The sequence below is a fragment of the Podarcis cretensis genome (genome assembly GCF_951804945.1).
Source record: "Podarcis cretensis genome assembly, chromosome: 13".
NCBI lineage: Eukaryota > Metazoa > Chordata > Lepidosauria > Squamata > Lacertidae > Podarcis > Podarcis cretensis.
Window position 1 is genome coordinate 46,636,046 of NC_137182.1, and position 22,411 is coordinate 46,658,456.

Consider the following 22,411-nt stretch of genomic DNA (forward strand, 5'->3'; position numbering starts at 1 on the left):
AAAAGGTTGTTCCTGTTCCTATACTCTTATCTTGGGGCAGGAGGTCACCAACTCCCGGGTCTCTTGTCAGACCTGACAAGGTCTATGCGTCTTTGTGGTCAGGATGTAAGATAAGACCCAGACGTGCATTCCCTGCTCCAGCAAGGCCATCCATTGCCGTCACGGACTGATAAAGGAGAGGGCTTTGAGCACTTGTTTATACAGCTGGCTTTCTGTTTATACATTGACTCTAGAGCTCAAGTTAATGCATTTTAGAAATGCTCCTTTGGAGGAGGAAAAATGAGGATTTGGGGTCCCGTTTCAGACTGACTGCACAGAAACCCATTCCTTCCCCCTTCAGTCCTGCCAGCATCCTCCACTGCATTCCCCCCCCCCCAGACATGGATGGCTTATAAGGTCCCCGCTCCCCCACATCAAATCCTCACAAGAAATTCATTGGGCTCTGAAATTGCGGCTGGCCCAAAGTCACCCAGAGAGCTTCATAGCCAAGTGGAGATTTGAACCTGGGAGTCCTTGTTCTATGAATGTGTGCACATTGTGTAAAAAGTGTTTAGGGAACAACGCATCAAAAAGCAGCGTTTCATAGGGAACGAAATGATAAGATACACGATCCAAGGGATAGCTCAGTTGGTAGAGCACGAGACTCTTAAGCTCAGGGTCATGGGTTTGAACCCCACGTTGGGCAAAAGATCCCTGCACTGCAGGGGGTTAGAATAAATGGCCCTTCTGGCTCCTTCCAACTCTACAGTTCTAAGATTCTAAGGATACAGATTGATTGTTGCTAATGTTTGCGCACTACTTTGCAAACAAGTGGTGAGATGCACAGGTTTGTACACAGCAATAGTCTTGGCAGTCTCAACTACTTTGATGCCACAATAGCTCCCAGGCTATCGTACTACTTTTAAGTTGAGTCCACACCAACAAACTGCAAAGCAGTAGCAAGTATGCCATAATGGGCAGCTTGCACAAAATGCCCTTTTAATAAACGGTGCAATTTCTCTTGCATAGTGCTTTCTTCCTCCTATATATATTCTGGTGGGACCGACTACTTTGCCCATCAAGATTCTCCTTTTGGCAAGCTCCACACCATGTAATATCTCCTCTACCCCACCCACCCACTATGTATGTATAATCCCAAAATTCCCAATTCTCTTCTTGGGAGTGAAGTCACAATGCAACTTTTGTATATTTTTATTTTTTCATTTGGGGAGGCTAGGGAGCTTTTGGTATACAAACCCTAAAACACCATCAGATTCAGTCACAAATCCCTGCATAAAACAGTCAGTGAAACGGCAAATCACATTGCCGCAGAATGATAGCTATGTTATTTAGAAGTACCCACGATGGAGTCAGGATCTACATTTCTCCAGCAAAGGTCAAAGCTTTGATCATCCAAGTTATCAGAAATCAATCAAAGTGTTTGGAAAATCTGGGGGAAAGAGTGCTTTTAACCACAGGTGGCAAATTTGGCTACAACCCTCCAATAGGGTTGGGCGATATATCAATATATAATCATCCAAAACCGTTTTGAAGTCCATAATTGTGATATCAGTTTCATAATTTTTGACCTGGCAATATATTGTGAATCATAACGTGTGTGCGCGCCCACACACGCTATGCAAAAATCGCAACGTGGGGGAAAACCATGAAGCCAGCCAATGTGTCTCTTAATTCCTGCAGCCCCTGATAACTCTGCTGGCTCAGCTCTCCCTCATGCAAGGGGGCAGCAAATCACAAGAGAAGGGGTGGAATCACAATGCAAGAAAATCTGTGATGCCTCTACATAGCTCCATCCTTATTTCAGGCTGTGATATGTAGGTATATCACAATGTCTAATTGGTGATATATCAAAATGTTGAAAACCAGATATCGCCTAGTCCTATTTTCCATATATTGTTGGGCTCCAACTCCCCTCATTCCTGAGTGTCAGCCCATATGGCTGCAGCTGAAAGGAGCTGTGGTTCAGCAGCCTTTGGAGAGTGACACAGGTTCCTTGCTCCTGCTTTCAACCATCATACTTTGTGTTATGTACTGAAGTTCTCACCCTGGGCCAGCAGGGGGATACTGTAGATAGTTATGCAAATGAAGGATCAAAAGTGACATTCAGTGATTGGATAGTTTTAGAAAGTTGTTACAGTAGCGTAGTACTGGAGCTCTATATAAGCAGGCTGACTGAGCCCTTCAGTGCAGTTCTGTCCTGTCCTGTGAATAAACAAGAGCTGTTTGAAGAATTGCTGTGTCGTCTGATATGTTCACCCACAACTTAACACTATGCATGTGGAGCGTTAGTCGGGTACGTCCTGTGCCCCAAGCTGGTCTTGCATCTGTCTACCGGTGGTAAAGCACGGAGGAAAACCTTGCTGTTCTGACCTGTTTGAGACTCCTGCCCTGCGAGCCTTGAAAGTGAAGGTGTATCTGAACTCTGCCCGAATATCCTTGAGGAGCAGGATGTACAGAAGAGGATCAAAGATGTTGCCCAAGGTGGTAAAGAACAAAGTTGTACGTTGGTAGATGAAGATCTTCCTCACCAAGTCGCAGCTTTCAACTGCCTTCCCGTGGAGCATCACTTCCCAGAAGTACCTGTAATACGAAGTCACCTGGTGAGGAGTGAAGAGGACGAAAAAGGTGATGACCGTGAGAGAGATGAAACCGTAGATCTGCCTTTTTGTTTTCTGCTCCAGAGAGGCCACTTTCCTGAGTTCGTACAGGACCCTGAAGTAGAAGAACCCCATGAGCAGGAACGGTATAAAGAAAGAGAAGACCGTGATGCTCACCCTAAACTCGGCATATTGATAGTTCAGCCTGGAGCCATCCAGGCAGCGCTCCTGCGGCTGCTCCTCTGGCCACTGATCTCTGATCTGTATCCCGATGCCAACCGCACAGAAAGCTGCCACCAGGAGCCAACAAATGGCGCTCACTTTGGCAGCGCCTCGCATGGTCTGCAGCCTGTGGAATCTGAGCGGGTGGACCAGGCCGAAATAGCGCTCCATGGCGATGAGGCACAAGAAATTGTTTTTGGCGTAGAAGTTGGTGCGGAACGCCAGGCCGGCCACCGCGCACACCTCCTTCCCAAGGCTGGTTTTGTGATCGTGGTAACTGTAGTACATCCATAAAGGGAGCGTCAGGGTCTGCAAGATGTTGGCTAGCACCAGGTTTGCGATGTAAACAGAGAGGATGACGGACCTCTTCATCTGGTGACTCAGGGCCCAAAGCGCCAAGCTGTTCAGAGGCAGCCCGACCACCACCACCACAGAATAGATGGGGATTTGAAAGTACTTGGTGATGTTGACAGGCAAAGGGTGGCATGAGATGTTCATGGCGCCTATTGGAAATTATTGTGGGTTTTCTCCCCTCTCTTCCCATGGAGCCCCATTGCTCCGGACTGTCATCTCACAGCCGTTGCAGACGGCACATATCTTGTTGAACTTGCTGGCCGCCGGACTCGTTCACAGGGTGTGGAGGTGGAAACGAAGGACACTGCGGACGAGGTGGCAAATGCCCCTGCTGCCACTTCTCTTGTTTGGTGGCCTGCCCTTCCTTCTAATCCAGATCAGTTTTTAATTAAGAAAAAGAAGGGCTTCTCAAGACCTGGGATGGGAAAGATTGCAGGAAAAATGGATCAGGCAGTTCTCAGACTTGGAAATAAGTGATAGACCATGCTGTGTGTAACTGCCTCCTTCCCCCGCCCCCCAAAGGTCTGCAGTCCTAATGTACCTTTTGCACATGGTTATGGTCTAAACCACAAAGCCTAGGACTTGCCGATCAGAAGGTCGGTGGTTCAAATCCCTGCAACGAGGTGAGCTCCTGTTGCTCGGTCCCTGCTCCTGCCAACCAAGCAGTTTGAAAGCACGTCAAAGTGCAAGTAGATAAATAGGTGGGAAAGTAGATGGCATTTCCGTGCGCTGCTCTGGTTTCACCAAAAGCAGCTTAGTCATGCTGGCCACATGACCCGGAGGCTGTACGCCGGCTCCCTTGGCCAATAAAGTGAGATGAGCACCTCAACCCCAGAGTCGGTCACAACTGGACCTAATGGTCAGGGGTCCCTTTACCTTTACCTTTATGCAATCTTCTTACCTGGAAATACAACCCTCCTGAATAGATAGATGCCTAGGATTGCTGGCCAGTTAGGCATCACCCCAAAAGGCATGAGTCACCCCTCAACAGTACACAACTTTGCAGTATTATTATTTTTTAAAAAGAGCATCTGATTATCTATCTATCATTTACCATCCATCTATTTATATGCAAATTTAGAAAGAGTCACTATAAGAAGACTCTTATAGTTGGGTGGTGGGGAGAATGAGTGTAGATAACGGGAAAGAGAAAGAGTAAAAGACCCCTGGATGGTTAAATGCAATCAAAGGCGACTATGGGGTTGTGGCGCTCACCTCACTTTCAGGCCGAGGGAGCCGGCATTTGTCCACAGACAGCTTTCCGGGTCATGTGGCCAGCACAACTAAACTGCTTCTGGCGCAACGGAACACTGTGACGGAAGCCAGAGCCCACGGAAACACCGTTTACCTTCCCACTGCACTGGTACCTATTTATCTACTTGCACTAACATGCCTTCGAACTGCTAGGTTGGCAGCATCTGGGACAGAGCAATGGGAGCTCACCCTGTCCTGGGGATTTGAACCGCCAACCTTCTGATCAGCAAGCCCAAGAGGCTCAGTGGTTTAGATCACAGTGCCAACCACGTCCCATGAGTGTAGATACTACTGAGCTAGATAGACCAATGGCCTGATTCGGTATACAGTGGTACCTCGGCTTAAGAACTTAATTTGTTCTGGAGGTCCGTTCTTAACCTGAAACTGTTCTTAACCTGAGGTAGTACTTTCGCTATTGGGACCTCCTGCTGCCATCGCGTGCCCACCGTCCAATTTCTGTTCTCATCCTGAAGCAAAGTTCTTAACCCGAGGTACTATCTCTGGCTTAGCAGAGTCTGTAACCTGAAGCATCTGTAACCCGAAGCATCTGTAACCCGAGGTACCACTGTAAAGGCAGCTTCCAATACTCCTCAAAATAAGGGGGATATCACCACCTTAATTGCCAAACAAAGGCTTTGCCCATTAGGCAACTGGAAGGCTTTCAGAACGCAGCAGACTTGGCTGCCCTCACATATCCTGGCAACGTCCTGTTTCTGTTCTCAGGCTCCATTCCCGTCATCTGAAGATCAAGGGAGCCACGGCAGGTGTCCCTATCTTATATACTCCTACTGCCAAAGAGCTCCCTTTCACTGTTGCAGAACATGCTTTCCTCCTCATGCTGCTGAACATTGATGAATGAAAAGCCAAGCCTGCGCACAGGGAATTTCCATGACATTTGACTGCGGTGAGAACCTTCCTGTGGTTGTGTCCCTTCATAACCCACAGTCTGTCAGACTCTGACCTCATCTGTGCCAGCGATTGAATGGAAGTCTGCCCACATGCTCAGGGGCAACTTCCTCAGTGTACAGAAGAAACCGCTTGGAGACAGGAATAAATAAGGAAGGGAGATGGATATTTACTGGTAGTATTCTGGGTGATTTGCAATACATTGGGCAAGGGTGTCTCATGACCAGCTGTTGGAAGATACAGGAGGGGACGGGGCCGTTGAGGCCAGATTCTGCTTGCTGGATTCCCACAGGAGTCCACTGTGGAAACAGGATGCTGGACCAGGTGGGACATTGGCCTGATCCAGCAGCTCTTCTTATGCTGCTTCTTCTTCTTCTTCTTCTTCTTCTTCTTCTTCTTCTTCTTCTTCTTCTTATTATTATTATTATTATTATTATTATTTTATACGCCGCCCATCTGGCTGAGTTTCCCCAGCCACTCTGGGCAGCTTACAGCACATAAAAAATTGTAAAACATTAGACATTAAAAACCTCCCAATACAGAGTTATCCAGTTATCCAACAATAGCAAAATGTAAGAAGCCGGCCCCAGCCCCAGTTAGGTTGCTGGAAAAGATTGCCAGAAGGAAACTACGGTATGTCAATTTTATTTGAAAGCCTATGGGTGAGCTTGATTTGATGACTGATCACAAATTCCCAGTGAAGGAAAGTTTTGTTTCTGCGTATCACCCTAGAATGTTCAGTTCACCATGAGTTCATGAAAGCATTGCATTCTGACTTGTTCTTAGTCTGACCTGTTCTTAGTGCTTGGTTGATCACATCTATGAATGAAAGCTGTATATTAATCACCAAGTAATTGTTTAAGTCTTGCCATATTAATCACTAGTAATAGTTTAACAAGGAGGTTTTCACGCCTGTCCAATTCTGTGTTCCCTTTCCCAGCCTTTGGTCTATTGATGATTAATGCCTATATGCAACCCTTGTATTGTATTTGTGTTGACCAATCAGCAACAAGCACATATGTGGCAATGCTGTAATATTCAATAAAAGAGACTCCCCGAGACATGCTCGGGAGATGCCTCCCCGATGACACCTACTACTTGTCTGTCGTTCATTTCAACCCAACACCCAGTGTTTAGGAATAGACAAATCTATTGACTTCAGGTTCTATTTTTTCCATACATTTAAAGCACTCCCCCCCCCAGGGGGGGGAAGAATCCTGAGTACTGTAGTTTATTCCTCCCAGAGCTACGAATCCCAGCACCCTTAAGTTACAGTTCCAATGAGTCCTTTCTGGGGGGAGACGGGGGGGAGGGGTTGCTTTAACTGTGCTTCAAAAGTATGGTGTGTGTGCACAGCCGGGGCTGCATCCGGAACGAGCAGATTCCATTCTTCACTTCCTTAGGTTGTATTTAAATACAGTGGTACCTCGGGTTAAGAACTTAATTCATTCTGGAGGTCCATTCTTAACCTGAAGCACCACTTTAGCTAATGGGGCCTCCTGCTGCCGCTGCGCCGCCGGAACACAATTTCTGTTCTCATCCTGAAGCAAAGTTCTTAACCTGAAGCACTATTTCTGGGTTAGCGGAGTCTGTAACCTGAAGCGTATGTAACCTGAGGTACCACTGTACATCCTGCCCAGAGCAGACCCATTCAAATCAGTGAACCTAAGTTAGGCATGCCTGCTAAATTCAACAGGTCTGCTCTGAGAAGGGCTGAATACCATGCATTGTTACTGCTGTAAAAACAAGATTACTGATATCCGATAAAGAAGTAGAAGCGAATTATTATTGTTAGAGCTTTCCTGAGTTTCCCTGTAGTGTGTTCCCATGCTCTTAGTCTCCAAGAGTAAATTTTATTTTGCGACTGGTAGCCAAACACCATAAGATACACACACACAGAATTAGTAAGGATGCATACTTTGAATCATAGATTCATAGAATTTCAGAGCTGGAAGGGGCTCCAAGGGTTATCTAGTCCAACCCCTGCAATGAAGGAATCACAAGCAAAAGCATCCATGACAGATGGACATCCAACCTCTGATTAAAAACCTCCAAGGAAGGAGAGTCTACAACAGGCATAGGCAAACTCATCTCTCCAGATATTTTTGGGACTACAACTCCCATCATCCCTAGCTAACAGGACCAGTGGTCAGGGATGATGGGAGTTGTAGTCCCAAAACATCTGGAGGGCCAAGTCTGCCCATGCCTGGTCTACAACCTCCTGAGGGAGTCCCTTCCATTGTCAAACAGCTCTCACCATCACAAAGTTCTTCCTAAAGAATCCCCTTTTTTGTAACTTGAAGCCATTGGTTCGAGTCCTACCCTCTGGAGCGGCAGAAAACAAGCTTTCTCCGTCTTCCATGTGACAGCCCTTCAGATATCTGAAGGTGGCTCGCATATGTCCTCTCAGTCTCGCCTCTTCTGCAACCCAACTCTCTCAGCCATCATACAAGGGCATTAAGAGAATGAATGATCAAGGCTGATTTCAAAGTCAGCTTGAGTTTGTTTGTTTTTTTCATGCTGTAAAACAGTAATAATAAAAAATTGAAGCACTCACCTCATTACTGACCCAAGAGACGATTCACACACCTGCTTGCAACTGCTTCATTCTTTGGAATGGCATCCTCTCTTTGTGGTTGTGTCAGTCACTGTGGTTTTTGTGACTCAGATAGCACGCAGAATGCACTAGTCTCAGTTAAGCGATAACCACCAAGTTGTACATCATAGGAGACAGCCGAGTGGGAACTCAAATAAAGCTGTTTTGGGTTTTACATATTACTCTCAGGTTGCTGTGTGTCTTGGAAGGGACTTACCACCATGATATAGATAGATATAAATAGATAGATGATAGATAGATAGATAGATAGATAGATAGATAGATAGATAGATACCATCTGGGAAGTCAGAGATTTGACTCTGAAATAACTGTTGCATTCTTGAAGGGTTGTAAGTTTGTTTTCTTATCCCTTTTCAAATGGGCAAATCACCTGCAGTGTCAGGAAGCATACCACAAGGGTCTGGCCAATTTTGTGTAAGAAAAGTGGGAACTGGCAGCTTTGGAGATGTGGGGTGTGATTCTAGAGATTCATGATATCTGATTTTGACTCGGAAGTAGCAGTGAACACACAGAGAGAGACACTGGAGGGGGGTTCCTTGTCCTCACAGAGGGTTAGGCCTTTTGCCCGAACCATTTCCCCAATCTAATTGAAGCCCCCTCCTACATACCACAAGCTACCCATAAGGGGGAAATGCAGGCATACAATGAAGAACTGCAGAGTTGGAAAAGACCCCAAGAGTCAACTAGCCCAGGCATAGGCAAACTCGGCCCTCCAGATGTTTTGGGACTACAACTCCCATCATCCCTAGCTAACAGGACCAGTGGTCAGGGATGATGGGAGTTGTAGTCCCAAAAACATCTGGAGGGCCGAGTTTGCCTATGCCTGATCTAGTCCAACTCCCTGCAATCCCATCTAAAGAAACCCTGACAGATCCAATCTCTGTTTAAAAACTTCCAACAAAGTTCACCACCTTCCAAGGGTGTCACAGGCCAGCTTCACCTGATGAACAGCAGCCTGAAGAGGGAGAAGGTGGAGTGACTCCACCTGCAGCTGATCAGCCTTCTAGGACTTAGAGGAGAAGGCGCTGATGAGAACCAGCTGGCTTCAGCCTTCTTAAGCAGAGCTTCCAGCACCAGTTAGGTGCTAGAAACAACGCTTGTCGTTCCTGGCCCTACCTTGCTGCTTCCTGCTTGTCTTGGCCCTTGACCCCATGATCATCGGATAGTCTGAACCTTGGGTTGTCTGACCATGCAGATTGCTGTTTGCCCAACCTTTGGATTTGGACTTTACTTTGGATGGTGGTGCTGCCTTCAGAGATTCTTCTCCCACTCCACTGACAGCTGCAAATCGAGCCTCAGCAACGAAACTATGGCAGTGGGAGTCTGTCCCACTGTCAAACGGCCAGAGAGATTTTGCATTTAATCTGAATCTCCTGCCTTGTAATATGAATCCATTGGTTCAGGCCCAACAGCAGAAAGCAAGTTTGCTCCGTCCCCTGTGGGACAGCCCTTCAAATATTTGTAGGTGGCTATCATACCACTCCTCTCAATCTACTCTTCTGCAGCCTAAACTATACCTAACTCTCTCAACCGTTCCTCTTAAGTGGTTTCCTTTCCAGATACTTTGGCTTAACCAGGTCAAGGACTCTGGCTTCTTGCTGGGTTAAGAGCTATGCTTGTCCTTCAAAAGGAAGGTGCAGTGAGCATGTCGTTTGTTGGATCAACATCTTAGCCAATGGTCAGGGATGATGGGAGTTGTAGACGAGCAACTTCCCTCGAGGGCCACAGGTTCCCCATCCCTGAACTATTCCGTGATGGCTTCTCCTCTACGGTCCCCTGCTATGGGGCAAAGAGGTTAGTTCTACATATCCCACAATGCATTCTTGCAGTTTATCACTGCTTTCTGATCCCCCTCCTCTCTTTTCTTTACCAAATGACATGGTTTATGCCATTCTAGCTTTCTTAATACAGTGGAACCTTAATACAGTAGAACTTAATTCGTTCCGGAGGTCCATACTTAACCTGAAACTGTTCTTAACCTGAAGCACCACTTTAGCTAATGGGGCCTCCCGCTGCCAGAGCACGATTTCTCTTCTCATCCTGAAGCAAAGTTCTTAACCTGAAGCACTATTTCTGGGTTAGCGGAGTCTGTAACCTGAAGCGTATGTAACCCGAGGTACCAATGTACTGCAATTCCTTAAAAATTCCTGAGCAGTTAAAAAATAAGAATATCAGACCAATAAAATGCATTTTCCTTTTGCCTGGCCTAGATATGCTTCAGATTATTCCTTTCCCCAACCAACCGAATTTTGTTGTTGTTGGCTTTCAATCTGATTTCATCCTGATGTGAATTCTGACCCATTGTTCCATATTTATTAATAAATATTTTCCCATATTTATTTCTTAATGTCCTGATAGGCGCTGAGGATAAAACGTGGGACCTGCTGGTTGCAAAACTGAGCTACAACCAGGGCTTTCTTTTCAGCTGGAATGCAAAAAAAGCACTAGCTACAACCCTTCTTTGCAATGCGGGGCCTGCTGGAGGTTTTACTTTCTGGCCTTTTTGTGTCCTGATGCTGGCTTTCAGGGGGGAAATAGCCGATAGAGGAAGCCGTGACAGAGATTCCTTTTCTTTGCATGTTCCCTGCCCTACACAGATCTGCATTTGCAGGCCACTTCCCTGTTGAGGTTTGATCTCTGGTTCTTTAGAACTGCCTATTGTTCTTTCTTTTGGAAGAGGAAGAGGAAGAGAGGCTCAGCTATGCAGGCAGCGACAGCTCCTCTGAACTCCTCTGCGCTATATGTTTAGCTCCTGGGAACTGCGGTTTCCAAGCATTGGTGGTATAGTGGTTAGCACAGCTGCTTTAAGAGTGCAGGTCAGTTCTGTGTCCAGGGCAGCTGTCTACCAGCTCCATCTGGTACACCGGCTGAGACCCTTCGTGCCCGCAGACTATCTTGCCAGAGTGGTACATGCTCTGGTTATCTCCCACTTGGACTACTGCAATGCGCTCTACGTGGGGCTACCTTTGAAGGTCACCCAGAAACCACAACTAATCCAGAATATGGCAGCTAGACTGGTGACTGGGAGTGGCTGCCGAGACCATATAACGTTGGTCCTAAAAGACCTACATTGACTCCCAGTACATTTCCGAGCACAATTCAAAGTGTTGATGCTGACCTTTGAAGCCCTAAATAGCCTTGGCCCAGTATACTTGAAGGAGCGTCTCCACCCCCATCATTCAGCCTGGACACTGTGGTCCAGCTCAGAGGGCCTTCTGGCAGTTCCCTAACTGCGAGAAGTGAGGTTATAGGGAACCAGGCAGATGGCCTTCTAGGTAGTGGCACCTGCCCTGCAGAACGCCCTCCCATCAGATGTCAAGAAACCATTATCTGACTTTTAGAAGACATCTGAAGGCAGCCCTGTTTAGGGAAGTTTTTAATGTATGATGTTTTCTCATGTTTTTAATACTCTGCTGGGAGCTGCCCAGAGTGGCTGGGAAAACGCAGCCAGATGGGCGGGGTATAAATAATAAATTATTATTATTAGTGTGGTGCTAATAATGCCAAAAGTTGCAGGTTTGAGCCCTGTATAGGACAGCTGCATATTCCTGCATAGTGGGGGTTGGAGCAGATGATCTTCAGGATCCCTTCCAATTCTACAATTCTATGAATGTTTTGGTTCAATGTGTCTTTAGGATATACGGTTTTCTTTACATTTATGTACAACCTGAGCATTGGGGTGGTGCTGTGGGTTAAACCACAGAGCCTAGGGCTTGCTGATCAGAAGGTTGGCAGTTCGAATCCCCGCAACGGGGTGAGCTCCCATTGCTCGGTCCCTGCTCCTGCCAACCTAGCAGTTCGAAAGCACATCAAAGTGTAAGTAGATACCTCCAGCAGGAAGGTAAACGGCGTTTCCGTGCACTGCTCTGGTTTGCCAGAAGCGGCTTAGTCATGCTGGCCACATGACCCGGAAGCTGTACGCCGGCTCCCTCGGCCAATAAAGCAAGATGAGCGCTGCAACCCCAGAGTCGGTCACGAGTGGACCTAATGGTCAGGGGTCCCTTTACCCTTTTTACCACCTGAGCATAGGATGGAGGGGTTCTTTGCAATTAACACAGAGCTTGCGAACCGCATAACTGGCACAAAGAACCCTTGTTATCTCAGTTTGTGGAAGAAGGTGCTGTTTTGGTCTCCAGACTCTTCCTCGGTTCAAAAAACCTCATCCTCATGCTCTTTCCTTGTATCTCATTACTCTTCCTATATTTAGTACTGTAGAAGTGTGGGTTTGTTTTAATACATTTGTATCCCACCTTTCCGCCAGGGAGCTCAAGGTGGCATACATAATTCTCCTCCTCCCCATTTTATCCTTGAGACAACCATATGAGGTAGGTTAGGCTGAGAAAGGCAGTGATTGGTCAAAAGTCATCTAGTGAACTTCACAGCTTAGTGGATATTTGAACCCTGGTCTCCCAGGCCCTAGTGCGACACTCTAACCACTTTGCCACACTAGCTTTGCCAGTTTGTTCCATCTTTGTTTTTCTCAGGACATCTACTGACTCCCTCCCATTCCGACAACCAACTTTTGTTTCCTTGCTTACATTCTTTTTTCTTTGCTCTCTCCCCCCCCCCCCGCTCTTTTTCCTTTGCTTCTTGGAGCGGCCGGTCCATGGCTCCCAACCACAAGAAAAACCAAGTGAACTGAATATCTCCAAAAGGGAGACTTTACAGCCCGCATCTTCGCATAATTCTTTTCGTAAGGAAACCCAGTTCTTTCCTTTCAGTAGTTCAGAACCTTTTTTGCATCTTTATTTCACTGAGGGAGACTTGTTTGCTGCAGCGTCTGAAACTGTGAGCAGAACCTTTGTCTAATAACTGAGCTAAATGTCTGTGGTGTATTCTAGCGTAAGTATTTTTCTGGGGAACGTTTGTTTAAAGGTGGATGAGGGCAGATGGAAATCTAACCAAGTTTTAATGTGCTTGGAATGATCGCCATATTGCTATCTCTGCTACGAGAGAGTAATGAATCTCTCTTCCAAACCTCTCTCCCTAGCAGAAGCAGGCAGGCTTTCGTCTCACAAACGGCAACCGGAGGCCCACACAACCTTCAAAGTCAGCTTCTCCTTTTCGTGTACAGAAAAAGTAATCTCAAACCACAGCTCACAGGTCACATCTGTGTTCGCTAAAACGAAAATTTGCGCCACCTTGGGTCCCATGTTGGAAGGAAGTTGGGGTGTAATAAATGCATGAAAATAAATCCAAATCAAACAATAAATGAATGATAATGATAATAATATGCCCCCTATCTAACTGGGTGGCCCCAGCCACTCTGGGTGGCCCCCAACACAACATTAAAAACACGAAAAAACACCAAACGTTAAAAACTTCCCTAAACAGGGCTGCCTTCGCATGTCTTCGAAAAGTCAGGCAGTTGTTTGTTTCCTTGACATCTGATGGGAGGGCGTTCCACAGGGCCGGCACCACCACCAAGAAGGCCCTTTGCATGGTTTCCTGTGACTTTGCTCCTCGCAATGAGGGGACCGCCAGAAGGCCCTTGGTGCTGGACCTCGGTGTCCGGGCCGAACAATGGGGGAGATGCTCATTCAGGTATACAAGTGGTCTTGCCCCTTTTGCTCTAATACCCCAAGTCTCTTTGCACCCCCCGACTTGCTTTTCAAGTCTTCTGTGAGGTGGAAAGTGAGGGATTAATTGCTGCCATGTTAACTGGGTGGCCAGCAGCTTGCCCATCTCTCCATCCTTCTGTCGCCCAAAGTATCCTTTCTCCTCCTCCTCCTCCTTGACCCGTTAATGAGCTTAGGCAGGCCAGGATTACCAAAGGGATTTCGTCCTTCCCTTCTGGGCAGCATCTGCCTAACATGACTCACCGAGAAACCGAAATACGGAACCATCAAGAAGACAGCCTCTTAAGTGGCGCGGAAGGCGAAAGCGAACTGGGGCAAAAGCGTCGGAGGGATTGGATAGAGCTCAAAGCCCTATCTCCGTCTCGGCCTGTATAAGCGTGAGCTGGAATCTCATTAATTTCAATATCCGGAGAGGGAATTTAAAATCACAGAATGGTTTGGGGCAGGGAGCAGAGAGAAGGTGACAGACGACAGAAGAAATTCTCCGTGGCAGGTTCATTCCTCTGCATCTTCAGGTTGGGCTGAAAGAGACGCTTGCCTGAAATCCTAGAGCAGGCACCCCCAAACTTGGCCCTCCAGATGTTTGGGGACTACAATTCCCATCATCCCTGACCACTGGTCCTGTTAGCTAGGGATGATGGGAGTTGTAGTCCGAAAACATCTGGAGGGCCGAGTTTGGGGATGCCTGTCCTAGAGAGATGCTTCTAAGCAGAGGCAGGTGGACTTCGACCTTGCAAGATCTTATTTGGGCTTATTTGCCCCGAAAACCCTGAGGCTCATCAGCCACAACCAGAGTGGCATGGGAAACCCAGTCAGATGGGTGGGGTATAAATAGTAAAAATATCATCATTATTATGGAATAGGACATCTCTATTTTCATCGGAGAAGTGCTGGAGGGTATGTCTGTCTGTCTGTTTAACTAAGGATACATTCAGATGTGGGAATATCGGGTTAGTTTTGCTGATTATACTGCTTCCTTTCACACTGCAGGATGTGTTGTGTTATGTAATTGTGGCTTTTTGACAGATATAGCAGCGCATCATGCTAAATTTCTTTCACACCAGTAGGTGTGGGGGTGGTGTAACAACAATAAACACCAATGGATGTTGTCACTGCTCACCTACGCTTTTCACACATGCGTGTTTCTGTTCCGTTATGGTTCCCCCATGAAAACGGCAGGAAAAAAGTGTATGCTGGTATACTGCCCCAAATTTTGTCCCTTCGTTCCTGCGATTTTTCCCAATTGAGGGGGCTGCAAATGGATTTTTTTCTGGAATCAGATAACACAGAACTGAGCACTAAATGTGTGTGATATTCTCTTGGTTTTTCTGGAATGGACTTTGACATCAAGTGAAAGCTCACATATAATGTGGAAATTAAGCAGCAGGGAAGCGTCAGGGAATTGGAATAAACTGCCAAGTGAAAGCAAACTAACTCAGGCTCATTAATTTCAGCTCACCTTCTCTGAATAGGGCAGAGTTAGAGACAACCCTCCATCTTTTTCTTCCCCTCAGAAACTGTTATCAGCTATTTATTGTCTACCTTTGCAAATCTACCATAAACAATGTAAATGTCTTTTGAGTTGTTCAGAGCCTGCCATCAGCAATGCAAATGTTTCGTGTTATAACAAAGCGTGCGTGCACTTCTTGTGTGAAATTTTGCCCCCTTTCCATTCTTCCAGAGTCCTTCAAAAGGTTTGCATAGTCCAATGTGCCAGTCTAAATTTGCCCAACAAAAAGGATCATTTACCTAATTCCAGACAAGAAGCTACGCTAGCCTGTTGCATCAAAACAGCAGAGCCTTGTATCACCTGAGAGACTCACAGTGCAATCCTATACACCAGAGTTACATCCACAATGTGTGTTTAAAGCACTCTATTGCCTCTTTAAACAGTGATGGCTTCCCCCAAAAGAATTCTGGGAGCTGTAGCTTGAGAGTAGTTGGGAGACACCAATTCTTCTCACAGAGCTACAATTCCCAGAGTTCACTGGGAATTGAGATTGATACCACTCTATTCTACCTTGGTCAGACCACTACTGGAATACTATGTCCAGTTCTGGGTGCCAAAATTTAAGAAGGATATTGACAAGCTGGAACGTGTGCAGAGGAGGGCGAACAAGATGATCAAGGGCCTGGAAACCAAGCCTTATGAGGAGCGGTTGAGGGTGTTGGGTATGTTTAGCCTGGAGAAGAGGAGAGCGAGAGGAGATATGATAGCCATCTTCCAATATCATAAAGGCTGTCACATGGAAGATGGAGCAAGCTTGTTTTCTCCTGCCAATGGCTTCAGGTTACAAGAAAGGAGTTTACAACTCAACATCAGAAATTTCTGACAGTAAGAGCTGTTTGACAGTGGAACAGACTCCCTCGGTAGGAGGTGAACTTCCTTTCCTCGGCGGATTTTAAGCAGAAGCTGGATGACCATCCTGTCCTGGATGCTTTCGTTGAGATTCCTGCATTACAAGGGGCTGGGCTAGATGACCCCCGGGGTTCCTTCCAACCCTACGATTCTATTATTGTGAAACTATTCTGGGAAGCATCTGTGAGTCGGGAGACATGGAGGACGTTCAACGCTATTTGTTACGATGCCCTTTATATACACCCCCTAGACAACAATTCCTCGATTCCATCCTTTGCTCTCTTTCCAATCAAACTCCTCTTGAGCAAATCTCTATTTTACTAGCTGGCAATAATGCATTTATTACTGCACAGGCTGCAAAATTTGCCTTGGCTGCAAGTACCAGTAAGTTGAGAGCTAGGCACCAAAACAAGTATCATAAGGGGGAGCGTGAGACATGGACTTATGCAACAGGGATCTTTGCATTTTTGTATGTTTGCTTTGCTGTTGTTGTTCAGTTTTAAATCAATTCATAGAATCATAGAATCATAGAATCATAGAGTTGGAAGAGACCACAAGGGCCATCGAGTCCAACCCCCTGCCAAGCAGGAAACACCATCAGAGCACTCCTGACATATGGTTGTCAAGCCTCTGCTTAAAGACCTCCAAAGAAGGAGACTCCACCACACTCCTTGGCAGCAAATTCCACTGTCAAACAGCTCTTACTGTCAGGAAGTTCTTCCTAATGTTTAGGTGGAATCTTCTTTCTTGTCGTTTGGAACCATTGCTCCGTGTCCGCTTCTCTGGAGCAGCAGAAAACAACCTTTCTCCCTCCTCTATGTGACATCCTTTTATATATTTGAAGATGGCTATCATATCACCCCTTAACCTCCTCTTCTCCAGGCTAAACATGCCCAGCTCCCTTAGCCGTTCCTCATAAGGCATCGTTTCCAGGCCTTTGACCATTTTGGTTGCCCTCCTCTGGACACGTTCCAGTTTGTCAGTGTCCTTCTTGAACTGTGGTGCCCAGAACTGGACACAGTACTCCAGGTGAGGTCTGACCAGAGCAGAATACAGTGGCACTATTACTTCCCTTGATCTATTATTTATTTGTATCTAACGCATTATTTGTATCTAACGCATTGTGACCAATTGTGACGGCTTATAGGGTAATGATAAAGGGACTCCTGACCATTAGGTCCAGTCGTGACCGACTCTGGGGTTGCGGCGCTCATCTCGCTTTATTGGCCAAAGGAGCCGGCGTACAGCTTCTGGGTCATGTGGCCTGCGTGACTAAGCCGCTTCTGGCAAACCAGAGCAGCGCACGGAAACGCCGTTTACCTTCCCGCCGGAGCGGTACCTATTTATCTACTTGCACTTTGACAGGCTTTCAAACTGCTAGGTTGGCGGAAGAGGGACTGAGCAACGGGAGCTCACCCCGTCGCGGGAATTTGAACCGCCAACCTTCTGATCGGCAAGTCCTAGGCTCTGTGGTTTAACCCACAGCACCACCTGCATAACTTTTGACAGCTTATAGCTTTTAGCAATAAAGATTCATTCATTCATTCATTCATTCATTCATTCATTCATTCATTCACTATTCTGGGAATTGTAGCTCCAGCTTACAGCTACATCTTATAGGAAAAAGGCCATTGATCAGTGGCAGAGCATGCAGAAGAAATCCAAGTTTTATCCCTGGCATATCCAGGTAGGTTTGAGAGAGATCCTTCCCTGGAACCTGAGAAATGGACTGTTGATCTGACTTGGTATCAGACAGCCTTGGGCTCCCTGAATTTGCCAATCCTCTTCTAAAGCCATCCAAGTAGGAGGCCATCGCTGTTTCCTGCAGCAACGAGTTCCACAGTTCAACCATGCACTTTTACAGCTCCTCCAGACAGCAGCAATGTGGTAGCCTTGAGGAAGTGGAGCAGAACAACTAAAAAAAGAAATCAGAATAAATCAAACCACTGATGCACTGTTGTTCCGTCAAAAACACGTTGCAGAAGACACTGGCGATAAAACGCCAGTGTGGTGTGCCTGTAAAGATGGGAACTGAAAACAAAACAGCCTGGACTGTGCTCTTTCTGACAGATGGCAAGAGGTTTTAGTGGGAGGGGAGAGAAAATCTGCAGTTGCTCTTGCAGGACTGTGTGGGTGGCGAGATCAAGTGCTTCTCCAGGCCGTGGCGGCTGGGCAGGGAGGGGGGAGATGGAAGAGGCCGGATCAAGAAACAGAGTGCAGTTATTTCCGCTGCAAGCGAGCTGCTGCAGAGGCAGCTTCAAAAGCATCCGGAGGCGGGAGAGGCCTTGATCTTCAACAAAGTCTCAAAGGATGCTTCGAAGATCGCCATTTTGGGGAAAGGATTCAGCCACACACTGGCCAATTTGGGCTAAGCAATTAAAGTTGATTGGGAACTCTAGTGCAGCAAACCTGCCTTCCAAAAGAAAAGGAAAATATGGACCTTTTTTGCAACGGATGGGGAAAACGTACCTGAAAGCATCGGAGAACAGCTGCTTGAGATGATGTTGCATCACCTCCTTTGGCAAACAAATTCAGAGTGAAGGCTCTGTAAATCACGGGTGTTCTCTAGCTCTCTGCAGACAGGTGGTCTGGGAGCAACCTCAGGTCTCTCTCTCCCTCACTCCCGTTGAACTCTATCTCTTTGTCAATACGGGGCTGTGTTTTCCACTAAAATGAAGTATGCATTTCTTTATGAAAAGGAAATATCTAGCCTGCCTTCCCACTATAAACAAAGTGGATTCTATCAAAAATTTAAAGTGCTTAGCCTTAGGGAAGGCTGCATAGCTCAGTGGCAGAGCATCTGCTTTGCATTCGTAAGGTCCCAAGTTCAATCCCCGGCGTCTCCAGGTAGGACTGGGAACACTCCATGTCTGAAATCCCTGGAGAGCTGCTGCCAGTCAGTGTAGGCAGTACTGAGTTGGATAGACCCAACTGGCTGATTTGTTTGTTATAGGGCAGCTACCTTAAACACAGCAGACTGAAACCACACTACAGTGATACAGCACCAGCAGGTGCCGTGGCAATCAGAAAAATCAATAAAAACAGGCACACATGGCTGATAAGGAAATGTTTGCGTCGTGTGGTTAACAAGGAAGGTTTCAGGCATGTCCTTTTCTACAGCAGGGATCATAGAATACACTCTAAGTTAACTTAAGTTCATAGAATCACAGAGTTGGAAGGATAATCTAGTGCAGAGCTTTTCACCCTTTTTGAGTCCACGGCTCCCTTGACCAACAACATTCTTTCTGCGGCACCCTCAGGAGGCCAGCTGTGCCACCCCTCGCCTGCAGAACTGGCAGCTTCTCACCCCTTTCTGAACACCCTGCCTTGTGGAGTTTTTCCCCAGCCTCCTCTCCTCTTTCCCCTCTCCTTGGGAGTCCTCCTTGGGAGCCGCTGCCGCTGATCTCTGAGCTCTACCCCCCCTCCTGCCCCAAAGAGAGGTGCCTCCTCACACTGCCCCACAGGGGCCTGGGAAGAGGATATTCCCAACCTTAGTGGCCCAACAGACTGGCCAAAAGTGAATGTGAGGCCAGCACTTTACCTTGGGAGGAGGCAGGGTCAAAAGCGGGCACTCAACTTCCAGGCAGGCCTTGCCTACAGCAAGCACAAGAAAGGACAAGGGGTACCCGCTTGCCCGCCTCTCGCTATTCTCCTTTCCCAACAGCAAGGACTGGCAGACTGGCTGGCTGGGCTCCCTCGCCCGCTTGCTTGCTTGCTCACTCTGAGGCCACCTCAGCTCCTGGCAACTAGTACCCCCTGGCCAGCCCCAGAGGCACCATTCGCCTTTGAAGCTTGTAGCCAGGGCTGCTGTAACAAACAGCTGTGCAAGCCTTTGGGAGGCAGAGACATGAGAGGGCATCAGAGGAGGGAAGGAAGGAAAGAGGGACAGAGGCCAGCGTTGCCCGCGGCACCCCTGACCATCGTTCAAGGCACCCCAGGGTGCCACGGCACACTGGTTGAAAACCACTGATTCACTCCATCCTTCTGCAATGCAGGAATCTTTTGACCAAAGTGGGGCTTGATCTCACGACTCTAGAATCCCAAGGTATGTGCTGGGGTTCTTGAAACCTTTCACCACTTGGAGACTGGGGTGTGCTTAAGAAAGCCGCCGTGTTCCTTCCAAAGCTCTCTTCCTAAGTCCCATCTTTGTTATTTCAGCTTCGTTCCAGGCCTCCTTCCCAGCCATGTCGCTGCTTGTGTTGGACGAAACAGCAGGCGATCTGCCAGTCCGAGACACCAACCAGAAGCCCTCCGTGATAGCGGCTATACAAGGTCAAAATTCTGGTTGGGAGGAGTGGTTTTTTAGGGCGTTTGCTACAATAGTTGTGTTGCTGACTCTGAAACTTTCATAAACAAATGGAATTCAGATTCCGTGTCAGGAAAAGTTTAATTCTGCAACCGGAATAAATTATGTAAATCTGCATCGATTTGATCATTTTGGGTTGTTATTACCACAGTCATGCAGATGGGTAAACTGTGCAGGATACTGAAATTCCACCATTTCTTGACCCATGAATTTCCTGATCTGTCCCCTCTGGTATTTCTCATTTAGTTTTATCATATTTTGACAGTTTATCTTTGCGGCCCAAAAGACTAGCAACTTTTCTTCCTTGCTTCCCCTGCTCAAGGAAGCTTCAATTCCTTAAAGACTACATTCTGACATTTCCACAGTGCAATACCGGAAATTGAAGCGTTGAGTTAGGTGTCCTTTGCTGCACAGATAATATTTGCAAAGAGTGCGGTGCAATGTGAAACTCTGGTTGAAATTCTCTCAGTTTCACATACGGTCCTGCCTTTCCAAAACTTAATGCAAACTCCCTTCAAGACGTTTGAGCTGCGTGCAAGCAGAGCATGAATATGTAGGTGCACAGTGATGAATTCAGGGCTATAGCTCAGTATGAGAGCATCTGCTTTGCATGCAAAAGGTTCCAGAGTCAAACCCTGGCATCTTTAGGTAGGGCCAGGAGAGACTTCAGTCTGGAACCCGGAAGAGCAGTTGCTGGTCAAGGTAGATAAATGGTGCAATTGTTTGGTTCAGCACAAGGCAGCTTCCTATGATGCTATGTTTCTAGAATTGAAAGGAAGGTTCTTTGAAAATAGGGCTCAGAAACTCCCTCGTAGCTGGACAGGCTAAGAGGGTATGGCCCTAAAGGGTAAAGGGACCCCTGACCATTAGGTCCAGTCACTGACGACTCTGGGGTTGTGGTGTTCATCTCACTTTATTGGCCAAAGGAGCCAGCGTACAACTTCCAGATCATGTGGCCAGCATGACTAAGCCGCTTCTGGCGAACCAGAGCAGCGCACAGAAACACTGTTTACCTTCCCGCCGGAGCGGTACCTATTTATCTACTTGCTCGTGCTTTTGAACTGCTAGGTTGGCAGGAGCAGGCACCAAGCAACAGGGGCTGACCCCATCGCAGGGATTTGAACCTCCAACCTTCTGATCGGCAAGCCCTAGTCTCTATGATTTTAACCCACAGCGCCACCTGCGTCCCTTTCCCTACAGGGTACCCTTATGCAAAAAGAGGGTTGGTAAATAAAGACAAACCCGCTTCCTTTTGTGGCATGCCAAGAAGTATAGCGGGGGGGGGGGGTTGATAGCCTACCGTGCCAGTGGCAGCGCAATACTTTCCTTGCCGTGGCTGCTGGCAACCCACATAACGACACTGTGCCCGCCACCCCCATCTCTGAGCAGTGCGAGATTCCAGAGGTTCCATTCGCTCACCCAGGATTTGTGTTTCCTCCTGAGAATATGAGGCACAGCGGACCCTGTGGTGTCTTTAGAATATATGGTTTATTTACACGTAGGTGCAACCTGAGTCTATGCTGTACAGGATCACAGCATCAGCACCCCCCAAAAAGATGTTGCTTTTCCCATAGCCCCAGAAGCCTTGGATTCCAGCAGAAATCAGACATAGTTCTCTTGCCTCCACCTTCTAGCTCACGTAACTCAAAACTCCAGCAAGTTGAGGGAGAGAGGCTCCCACTCATTTGTCATCTGGCACAGAGCTGCTTCCTTTGTTATCTTAACAACCCCTGTGTAGGTCATTACCTCACCAGGAAGCTAGCCTGGCTATTCCAGGAGTTTGAATCCTTGCTTAGATTACAACACTTGCTGGATCCAGGAATTTGAAGGAGGCTCCTGCATATATCCTACCTGCCTCAAACTCTTAATACTATGTTGTTATGCAGTGGGTTTGTCTGTGCAATTCTTCTTCCCCCAGTCTCCCCCTCTCCATGCATAAACCCATGTTCTTTATGCAAAAATGGCTTTATCTATTGATAACTCTACTTTGTATTGTTTTAAATATTTGGTTGGAAGCTGCCCAAAGTGGCTGGGGAAACCCAGCCAGATGGGCGTGGTATAAATAATAAATTATTATTAAATTATTATATTATTATCTCCATCTCCAAACCCCCTTTCCTCCAGATGTGTCATCTTCTGCTGTCCTCCCTGCCAAATCCCAAGGGTTGAAAACATGGATGAAAGGTAGGCGAGGTCATGAAATTCACTGTCTTTATG

General features: G+C 47.0%; 2 protein-coding genes across 3 annotated transcripts in view; one reads left to right on the plus strand and one right to left on the minus strand.

Annotated features, from left to right (window-relative positions):
• Positions 1-1,197: 1,197 nt before the first annotated feature.
• Positions 1,198-7,972, minus strand: LOC307202005 (G-protein coupled receptor 4-like). The gene is made up of 2 exons (XM_079951612.1): positions 7,891-7,972; positions 1,198-3,588 (listed from the first exon to the last, which is right to left on the minus strand). The coding sequence occupies exon 2, from the start codon at positions 3,315-3,317 to the stop codon at positions 2,286-2,288; it is 1,032 nt and encodes a 343-aa protein (XP_079807738.1). The 5' UTR covers positions 3,318-3,588; positions 7,891-7,972; the 3' UTR covers positions 1,198-2,285.
• Positions 7,973-13,817: 5,845 nt separating this feature from the next.
• The window catches only part of RPGRIP1 (RPGR interacting protein 1), a 44,704-nt gene continuing 36,110 nt past the window's right edge, over positions 13,818-22,411 (plus strand). For both annotated transcript variants that reach the window (XM_079951522.1, XM_079951523.1), the window contains exons 1-3: positions 13,818-13,906; positions 20,047-20,160; positions 22,319-22,378. In XM_079951522.1, the coding sequence (XP_079807648.1) occupies positions 20,073-20,160; positions 22,319-22,378 (148 nt within the window). In that variant the 5' untranslated portion in view covers positions 13,818-13,906; positions 20,047-20,072. The remainder of the gene's footprint in view (positions 13,907-20,046; positions 20,161-22,318; positions 22,379-22,411) is intronic.